At 58.5% G+C, this 10151-nt stretch overlaps 1 protein-coding gene across 3 annotated transcripts in view; it reads right to left on the reverse strand.

Annotated features, from left to right (window-relative positions):
• Myom2 (myomesin 2) overlaps nucleotides 1–10151 on the reverse strand; it is a 58468-nt gene that overhangs the window by 25534 nt on the left and 22783 nt on the right. For all 3 annotated transcript variants that reach the window (XM_023702636.1, XM_004642532.2, XM_023702637.1), the window contains 7 exons: nucleotides 9460–9621; nucleotides 8021–8162; nucleotides 5705–5904; nucleotides 5198–5251; nucleotides 2601–2728; nucleotides 1256–1439; nucleotides 502–676 (listed from right to left, as the gene is read on the reverse strand). In XM_023702636.1, the coding sequence (XP_023558404.1) occupies nucleotides 502–676; nucleotides 1256–1439; nucleotides 2601–2728; nucleotides 5198–5251; nucleotides 5705–5904; nucleotides 8021–8162; nucleotides 9460–9621 (1045 nt within the window). The remainder of the gene's footprint in view (nucleotides 1–501; nucleotides 677–1255; nucleotides 1440–2600; nucleotides 2729–5197; nucleotides 5252–5704; nucleotides 5905–8020; nucleotides 8163–9459; nucleotides 9622–10151) is intronic.

The raw sequence follows: 10151 nt of genomic DNA on the forward strand, positions 1-10151 counted from the left end.
GCCCCCAGGCAGGGGCAGAGCAGCTCAGAGCTGCAGCGCCGCGTGCGGCGCCGCCCGCAGCCCCACGGGTCTGGTGTTGCTGTGCACCCATCAACATTCTTTAAATGTTTAAGGACTCGGCAAGTCACCTGTCCTTGAACACTGTATGTGAGTCAAATCATGACCACCAAAGCCACACATTCAAACAATTCAAATAATAAATTTGAAAATAGAAAAAAAAATTCAAAAGATTAGCATAGAAAAATAGAACTACTTTTGATTCTTTCTTGCATTTGAACTCTGCTATTCACAATGAAGCAGGAGGTGGCAGGATGTGGAACACTCCTGATGTCAGGAGGCAGGTGGCCCTACAGAGGGCGGCAGCCTCAGGAAGCACTGAGCAGACATGTGTGTGGGACGCCCAAGGCAGGCTCTGCCACCACCTGCCCAGCTTGGGCACTGCACCCAGCCCTGAGCTAAGCCTCCACACCACTCGGCCATGGGCTTGGGGGCAGGTGGCACCTGTTGTATCCGATGGGCTTGTGGTTGCACGGCTCCCACCGGTTGGTGCCGGCCACGCAGCAGTCCACGTAGTAGCCCAGTAGGTCCTCCTCGTGCTTTGGTCGGTCCCACTGTACAACCACAGATGTCTTGGTGTTCCGCGAGGCCAGCACACGGCCAGGCGCAGAAGGGACCACTGCGGGGGCATGAGGGGAGATGGGGAGGGGCGTGAGGGGGTAGTTCAGAGGAGACAGTGGGGTGTGCGTGGCTGGGCCTTAGGGGACTGCGCAGCTAGCTCCTCATGCGAGCGCAGGGCAGCATGCAGAGGTCAGCCCAGGCTGGGAGACAGTGTGTGGAGCCTGCAGCTCTGGCCAGGATGCTTCAGAACTTCCCTTAGACAGGACCTGAGACCCAAGAGAGCCACTGACTGCCCCCAAAGGGGTCTCCTGACCTCAAAACTCTCACCCACAGGCTTTGGAGCCTTCAGCACTCCTGCACATGAGGATCCCTCAGAGAGGGATCTTTAAGCTAGACAGGCAAGATGCTGGAGACTGAGAACTGGCCAGGTTTGCAAACCCTGACCTGGCCCTGGGATCCATTCCTGACCCATTTCCTGGTTTCACAAAAAATGGAGCTTCCGTGAAATGTCAAGAACCCACAAAACACCGCAAGAGCTCCAGAATAGCACGTCGGGCCCGCTGTGCCACCCACACGGGACGCCGGGGTGCAGGCCCCACCAGCCCATCCCGACGCAGCCATGCTTGCCGCCACTCACCAATGCTGTCCTGAGCTTGGATGGGAGGTGTGATCTCTGACGGGTCGCTCAGGCCGTGCTTGTTGGCTGACAGCACGCGGAACACGTACGACTTTCCATCCGCGAGGTCAAAGACGGCGTAGCGCGGAGACCGCACGGCTGTCTGCGCATTGACGCGCTGCCAGGTGCCGCTGCCAACCACAGACTGCGGGGCAGAGGGCAGTGAGGCAGGGGCTCGGGGGGCATCAGCGAGACGCCCACGAGTCTTGTGGGGCAGCGGTCTCTGGGGATTCCCAACCAGTGCCAGTTTGGAGGTGCAGGCAGGCCGTTACCCCAGGTTGGAAATACGACCGGGATACATTTCCCATGGACGTAATGAACTACAGAAGCCTAAATAAACCAATATGTTAGTTGCAGCTCTCCTAAAAGGGGTGTGCTGCAGAAAGACAGTGTGGCAGAACGCTTGTGAAATTCGGTGAAACTTCCAGCACTCTGCTGCTACTGGGTCTGGACGAAGTGCCGTCATCCAGGCCTGCTGAGACAGGGCTGTGTGCTTAGGCATTAAAACAGGTGGCTTCTTAAATTAGTGGGCAAAGCCCTCTAATCTGATGAGGATTGTGTCGTTTTGTTACAAATAACACAGTGCCAACTCTCTGATAACGTACTAAGCGCATAAAGCCCTGCAGAGGAAGAGCCCAAAAGTGCCCATGCCTGTGCTCAGAGTGGCCGCTGCACGCAGTGGAGCCACTGGGTGACACGAGCCTGCTTCTATGAGACGGCTCTGGTTTCTCCAAATAGTCTGTGCTGCAAGTTTATTTTATTCTTGTAACCACTTGGACCCCATGACGATGTTTTCCCCACAGAGATAGCAACCTTCTTTGAAAATGATTTTGTGGTAGTAAAGACAAGGCCATACCCCGTCCCTGCTAAGGGTGGCGAAGAGCCCCGGAGGAGACTTGGGTCCAAGCCACACCTGGCCCTGCACTCCCAGGCAGGTCTGAGATGGGCCGACTCGAGCCCTGAAGGAGGTCTTGGGTTCAGACCACCTCACGCCCGCCCCAGCAAAGAAGGGAAGCTCAGCAGCCAGAAGGGAACAAGGAGGGCAGTCACTGTGGCTCTGCCAGCTGGAAAAGGGGGGTCCCCACCGCCTGGCTGACCAGAGGGGCTGTGGCACCCAGCCCTGAGCACAAGGCGACACAAAGGTCCAGGCCATGCCCAGCCAGCACCTCCTGTGGCCGCAGCCCACTAGCCTGAGGTGGCAGGCCTGCCCGAAAACGAGGGCATCACCATTCCCAGTCTCCCTGCGCGGCAGCGCCTCCCTGCCCGCCCAGCCCAGCGCAGCAGCCGCGCGAGCCCTGCTGGGTACCTTCTCAATGAAGTACATCAAGGGCTCCTTGCCGCGGGGCGTGGGGGGCTCCCAGCTGAGGACCACGTAGGTCCTGCTGACCTCAGAGGCGTGCACGTCGGTAGGGGGGCCTGGGATCTGAATGTCGCCTGTAGGAGAAGCGAGTGGATGCCGGCACTGAAACAGCATCACCTGTGAGGCGCCTCACTTTCCCCTCAGAGGACCTGCACCCTCTTCGGGCCGCCAGCCTGTGTACTTGAGCTTCCCAGGAGCTACTGAGGAGCTCTGTGCAGACTACTGGAGAGATAGCCCGCATACTCCCCCTCTGCCCCGCACTCACTGCCAGAGGTTCCTGCTTAAGCTTATGGGAGACCCTAGTGGAGGTTGAGGTTTTCTAGAACTACGGTGCCTTCACTGTGATACAAAATGTTATGAGCTTCCAATTAGATTAGCACATGATTAGACGGCTTGCATCACCCCGGGACATCTCCGTGCCCTTCACAATATTCGATTGCTCCCTTGGGGCTCAGCCACAGGTGAGGAATTGAAGAGCCATGTGGGACTGATGGCAGAAACCCAGCCTGGGCTCCGCTCCGTGAGGCTTGGCACAGAGCACAGTGCGGCATCGCCAGGCGAGAGGTCGAGTTTCCAACAAGGAGCCAGCCTGTCTCCAGGATGGCACAGGGACAGGTGACAGGCAGGGTGGAGACCTGGGAGCCCCCAGCACCCCACAGAGGACATCCACACCAACCCCAGCTAGCAGGTTGTGGGGAGAGGAAGCCAACCAGAGCATGGGGAACAGGACAAGCACACGGGGCAGGGGAGCGCTGCGCCTGGCTGGCTTGGTCTCAGGGACCACGGGCTCAGGGACTTTACCTGAAGCCATAGCAAGCAGTCTGAACCAGTCTGCACAGGCGCAAGGGTGGGTGAGGTCCCTAAGCCTCTGCACTCCCAGCACCACCCAGACAGGAAGAGCAGCACGGGGGCAGTGCTGAGGTCTGCAGATCAGCGGGGTTGGGCAGGCCCAGTGGTCTGCGGGATCCCCACTGGTGAGACAGGAGGGCCCGCAGCACTCCCCCAGGCACTTGTGGGACCAGGCCGGGGCTGCTGGTGACTGGTGTGGCCTGTGTCTACCTCAGGGTCTCAATCTCAGCCTCCCAAGCCCTCTGTCCCTGTATAACCCAGACCTCAAAAATGTCTGAGGTGGGAACAGCACATTGCCACTTCCAGAGCTCAGCAAGGTGGCAGAACTCAGCTTGGAGCATCCTCTGCACTAGGAGGCCACAGGTCTGAAGCCTAATGCCACTCCACGCGGTGGTGGCGACCCAGCCCTGCAGCACAGCATGCCCTGCTGGGCCACGCTGCACACTTCTGCGCTGTGCTGGGTCCGTTCGCCTTGCCTGCTCTGCACGCCACCTTGCCATTATGCAGGTTTCCTCAGACAAGGACAGCTACGAAGCTAGGTTCCCGGGGCACTGCACCCATTTCTGGCTTCTCCTACACTGCTAGAGCCCTCTCCTCGCTCAGATCCCCATGCCTCAGCAGCCCGGGCCAAGTGCCTGTCACTCCTGCCTGATACCAGCTAAGGCCACCCGGCAGGCATCCCAAGCCACCCCTGAGGGCCATGTTCTGCCCTTCTCGTCCTCCAGTGCCTCTCCAGGTTTCTGCTCCTGTGGGGAAGAGGCTAGCAAAGGTGGCCTTCACTGCCGGTGACCTCTGTCCATGGGACCAAGCCTGGGACAGCACCGCCTGGCACCCCTGAGACACAGGCTCCTGCAAGCACCCATCCCCAGGAAACCTTCCTGGTGGAGGTGAGGGCACAGGGCCCCCAGGGCCAGGCCCCCTGCAGCATGGCCGCTGGCCACTGGGAGTCCCTGGGCCCATGCTGTCTGGGAGGAGCACAGAGATGCCACCGCTCCCAGGAGGAACCAAATGGCACCAGTGGCTCCAGGCACCTTGGGAGATAGCTGAGTCTTCCCTCCCAGACTCACAACTGATCTTGACTAAAATGTTGGGATTTCTGAAAAAGAGTGCTAGGCTCTCCTCGGCAGTCTTTCCAGACGTCTCTGGAAGGAGTATTAGTGGGGAGACACCCTCTCAGAATCAAGCATAAACAAGGGATATACACAGATTTGCAAACCCAGAATGCTGGCAGACAAGAAAGACTGGGCCCCTTCTGGTTAAAATGTTAGAATAGGAGTTTTGCTTCCAAAGGTAATATAGGGAGCCCCGTAGGAGGAGCCTGTGTCAGCCAGCAGGTGAGTCTCCTTGTCAGTTCGCTTTCTGCTCTGAGAGTCCCCAGAAAGGGCACTATGGGTAGACATACTCCCAGTGACCGGGAGGCAGAGGCAGGAGGAGCTCCACAGGTTCAGGGTCAGCCTGGACGCTGCAGGAGTTCTATCTCAAGAAAGCACAGTGCAGCTGTGAGCCCAGGCTGGGCCTGGAGCCATTGCTCACCCTGAGGGGTTCATCCCCTCCGATCGGCCTCCCCTCCTTTTTCTCCTCCATACTGCCGGGCAGGGCCTGCCCCCCACCCCACACACACACACAGAGTGTGCACCCTGCTGCTGCTCAGTCCCGACCACACTGCAGATGCCCAGAAGGGGGCATGCCTGTACCTTCCAGGTCGTCCTTGTAGATCACGATTTCCTGGTCTCCCTCCAAGTGGATCGCTGCAGAAAGAAAGTGAACGTGGTGCAGCTGCTGCAGGCAGCGCCCCAAGGAGGGAGGCCCTCACCCAGGGCCACTCTGCAGGGCCTGGAGGCACAGGCGGCCCCGAGCCACCAGGGCTGGTGTTTTGGATGTGGCCCTGGCCCTGTTTTGCTGTCCTCAGCTAGGGCCCAGGGCCTCTCAGGAACCTGTGTCATATGAAATTAGCGCTCAGAACAGAGCAGTTATTTAGGTTCCATGACAGATTGAAATTGTATCATCATTGGGTGGGCAAGGCCTGATTCCGAGCCAGCCTGGTGGACTCCAGGTAGGGGAAGGGGAGGGTGGGGGTTCGCCCGGGTTCTCTTGTCCCAGAGACACCCCAGGGTCTTTTGTACATAAAGGGAAAGATGGGCATCAAGAGTGGCACTGGGGGCCCCACAGGGCCCCACGGTACTCGCCTGCCAGCCACCTACCTTGCAGCCTCCTGAGGTCGGCAGGGTCCAGGGCAGCCACGGCGGCAGATACTCGGGAGGGCCGGCTGACGCCTGCACTGTTGACGGCCCTCACACGGAACAGGTAGGACCGGCCCTCAACAAGGCCTGTCACGGGGTACTTGCAGGTCTTCACAGGCGCGTCGTTGCACTGCACCCAGCTGTCAGTGCCCGCCTCACACCTTGGCAGGCAGAAGCAGAGGCAAGGGAGTGGCCTGAGCACCCTGCTGGCACCCCATGTCACCACAGGGAGATGTCCACGCCAGCGAGCCCGCACTGCTGAGGCTCTGCACACACAGACAGCAGGCTGAGCAGCTTCAGCAGCCCTAGCTGGTAGCTGTAGGGAGCAAGCCACATAGAGGTGACACCTGCATAGAGACAGACGACAGATGCAGCAGCACCTCTCTGTGCAGAGCTAGACGCCTGGGCACATAGGTGACAGAGAGCCCAAGAGGCTGAGTGGGGTAGAACCTTATTACTTCTGCTTCATATCTGTGTGAAGGTACACAGCGATAGATGACAGCATGATCGCAGGCGCTTATACTTTACAGCTTATGTCTATATAGAGATACACACGTACAATGCAGATTGATACACAGGTGACAGAAAAAGAGATTACAGCCTGATATCTATGTAGAGTGAGGGAGACAGATGACCGATAGATAATAGATAGATAGATATGTACATAGATAAATGATAGATAACCATGAGCCATCATGGCCCCGGGGAGATAGCTCAGTAGAATAAGCACTTGCCTGGCAAGCGCAGGGTCCTGAGTTCAATCCCCGGTACGCAAAAAAAAAAAAAAAATCATCATAAGTTACAGTTTAAAATTAATCTCTGTCTCCAAACACATGGAGGTGAAGTCCCCCCAGGAAGCTCACCTAGGTGGGCCTTCTCTTCTTTTCCCACTGTAGGAGGGACAAGGCCCCAGGGTGCCCTTGACCCTGGCTGGGGAGCCCACTGCCTTGCATGCCACCCGTGCCCTGCTGAGGTGGCAGTGCTGTCCCCAGGCCGCCGAGGTGGGAAGTGGCCCTTCCCACAGCACGTCTCATGGAGAAGTCCCAGGCCTCAGTAAACACTGACTGCATTTTGGAAATGTAAGGAAACTTCACCTCTATTTTTCATAGGTTGAGGCATCTGTGTACAAAACTCCGTGAAAAATCCTCAGATGGAAGGGCCAGTTTGGGTGAACACAGCCTTCAGACCCTCCGGCTCCGAGTTGCATGTTCCTGTAGGGTGGAGCCTGAGCTCCCTCTCAGCTACGGAACCGTTCGTGTGAGTTGTCCCACCCACTCACCATTCCGGGCCACCCAGGCCAGGCTGAAGGGCTGGGGATCCAACCCAGGTAAGCTGGCCTGGCAGAGGGCAAAGTGAGACCCAGAACAGGCGCAGCCGCACCTTCTGGAATGTTCCTGGGTTTCGTGTTCTAACAAAGGGACGACACAGAATCATGTCAGCAGGAAGGCTGGGAACATCATCAGGGCAGCTCATGGTGTTTGTTCTTTGTTTTCAGTCCAAGGCTGACCCCTTAAATAAACTCTCAGATCTGTCTCCAGCGCATCTAACGCTTCTGAGAGTGAGTGTTTTAGTTAAATAAGTGTCTTCATTGGAACAGAGACTTGACTTTCATCTGCCTAAGCCAAAAGCCCAGGGATTGATTCTCTTCCGAAACAACCAGCTCATTTCACCACACTCCATCCACGGAACCCTCGCTCCCCAGAACCAGCCCTTCAGCGCCTGGAGCTCGGACCCTGACTCATTCCTACAGACATTTTCTTCACCTACACTTGCCTCCTATGATTAAAGCTTGCATTTGAGGCATAAACCCTGCCTCTAAGACTTGTACTTCACCCCAGGCTCTGAGAATTATACCTAGCAAAGGAAAACCACAGCTAAAATCCCGTTGGCTTGCACGATGTCCTAAACCTGTTACTGACTTAAAGACAAGTGACAGTGTTCTGTACTTTGAAGCACTGATGTTTGTCACTTGGAAACCAAAGGCAGGCTTAGTTCACGCAGAAGGCAGGCAGGACTGTGGGCACAGGACTGTCCCGCTCCTCTCACGACCATGCAGTCCCGCACAGGACTGGGGTGCAGAGTGACACTGCTGCAAAGAGGAGCCCAGGGCGCTGCCCTGTCTCAGCCCAGCAGGCGACATTTGCCAAGCCCAAGTCAGGAGCGTGACAGAGCCCAAGCCAGCGGGCAGCACAGCTGCAGAGGGTCTAGAGGCCTAGAGTGGGTGCTGCTGAGGTGCTGCTGACCAGTGCTCGTGGCGGCAAGCTCTGTGGCACTCACCGGTCAATGAAGTAGCCAATGACCGGGCTCTCCGTGGTCGTGTTGGGTGGCTTCCAGGTCACAATGACATAGTCCCGGTTGGCATCGTGGCATTCCAGGTCCATGGGTGCCCCGGGAGCGCCTGTGACCAGTGGGTCGGCATCTGGGGCAGGGGATACAGCCGCAGCCCTTAGTGGGTGGTGCTGCTCAGCTGCCTGCCCACCTGCCTCCCCCAGCCGGCCAGTGTCGGGAAAGGTAAGTGTGCCTCTCTGAAGTCCTGGAGGCTGTGACTCCTCCTGGTGGCTGGACCCGGAATTAAAGCCCACTTTTCTGTGAGTCTCCTCAGAGACATAATGGCTCACGGTCCAAGTGAGCTGCTGACAGCGCACTGGCGCTGCATCCCCGGGAGGCGGGGAGGGTCACCTGAGAGCCTCGCGTGTCTCACATCCCCAGGAAGGAGAGCTCCCTCCCCCGTGCTAGGGGCACATGGCCGCAGCTCTGTGCACATGCCTCGCTTGGCCTTTCTACTGGGTTCGCTTCCAGCTCGGTCACAGAGGCACTGGCCACTCAGCACCCTGCTGCCAGCCACCCTGCCCTGGCCCATCCTGGCTGTGCCCACCTCCGCGGGGCAGCACGGTGCAGTTCCTTGTGTCCTGAGCCAGTGGCATCTCTACATGGTGACCCTGGAGCTCCCACATAGCTCAGTTCCCCTGCAGGTGTCCTGCCCATCCCACTATACCACGGGGGAGGGGGTTGACCACCAGTGACCACAACACAGCACATGGGGCACGTGGGATCCTGGCTGGGGGGCTGGGGGAGTGCCACCTCTGCTGGACAGTGGGCAGGTCTCTGCCTCCTGTAAGCCCCGGCCTCGCTGGGCCCTGCAGAGAGCTGATGTCCCCGTGCTGACTGGACGTCACTTGTGCCGGACCTGCAGATGGGGCCATGGACAGAAGCCCAGGGAAGACGAGCAGCAGCTGGTCAGGACAGAATGCAGGGCACGAGGACGGGCCAGCCAGGCAGGATGGAGGATGGTGGGCGGTGCAGGGTGTGTGGCGAGCCTGTCAGCACAGAGGCGGTGGAAGCCCCTGGTGTGTGGGTGCCATGGGGAAGGAGGGGAGCTCATAGCACCGCCTGGCAAGGACTCCCAGGCGCGCTCCTGCAGGGGTCCAGGCGGGGCCTTGCACCTCAGAGCTGTGCCCTCCGCCTCTGCCTCAGGGGCTCTATTTCTTACAGAAGTGTTACAAGAATCTGATGCTGTCTACACATGTGTCTACAAGGCAGCATGCACACAGACACCTCACGCGCCCGTATGCATGGGACAGGTGCCACCGCACCACCACCTTGAGTGCCCACGTGTAACCATATGCCTGGTGCCTGGCACATCCAGGCTCACTGGGAACACCACTTCCTCTACGGGCCTCGCCCAACCCCTAGCCTCCGCCGCCCTCCCTGCCCACCTCGGACAAAGAGGAAGGCACTGTGGTCGCTGACCCCACCCCGGGACACGATCCTCAGGGTGTACAACCCCTCATCATCCTTGTTCAGGTGGCTGAAGGAGAGTGAGGCCTGGCCTTCCCCGAAGAACATCTTGGTCCACGTGGACTCCTGCAACAGCACGTCTGGAAGAGGTGAGAGTTCAAGGTCAGCTCCGGAGGGCACAACAAGCCAAAGAAAACCCACATGGGTCTGGAGATCTTACTCTCTGAGGAGACTTGGGGACAGCAGGGAGGGAGACCTGGGCCACATGGAGACTGAGGGCTGTTGCACCTGCCCAGGAAGCAGCAGCGGGGCTCCCCACCACCTCACCCCGGGACTCAGGGTCCCCACCCTCACCCCACGGGGGCTTAGGACTCTGACTCCCTACCCGATGGGGCTCAGGCCAGCAAGTACCCACTGCAGAGACCACAGAATAAGCGACAAAGTACAGACAGACCACAGTACAAAGGTAGGGCACTGAGGTGCGCGTGACAGAAGGAGAGCAAAGGCTGAGGGGCTTGGGGAGCTCTTGGCAGTGAGGTCAAGGGATGGAAATGAGGAGGGGTTGCCTTGCACCCAGCTGGCTCTCTCCCCTTCTGTATGTGCACTGCGTGTGTGGGTGCTGTGCACGTGGGTGTGCGCGTGTGTGCTCTGTGCACGGTGCACAAGAGAA

This window comes from Octodon degus, unplaced genomic scaffold (assembly GCF_000260255.1).
Source record: "Octodon degus isolate 3935 unplaced genomic scaffold, OctDeg1.0 scaffold00155, whole genome shotgun sequence".
Taxonomy (NCBI): Eukaryota; Metazoa; Chordata; class Mammalia; order Rodentia; family Octodontidae; genus Octodon; species Octodon degus.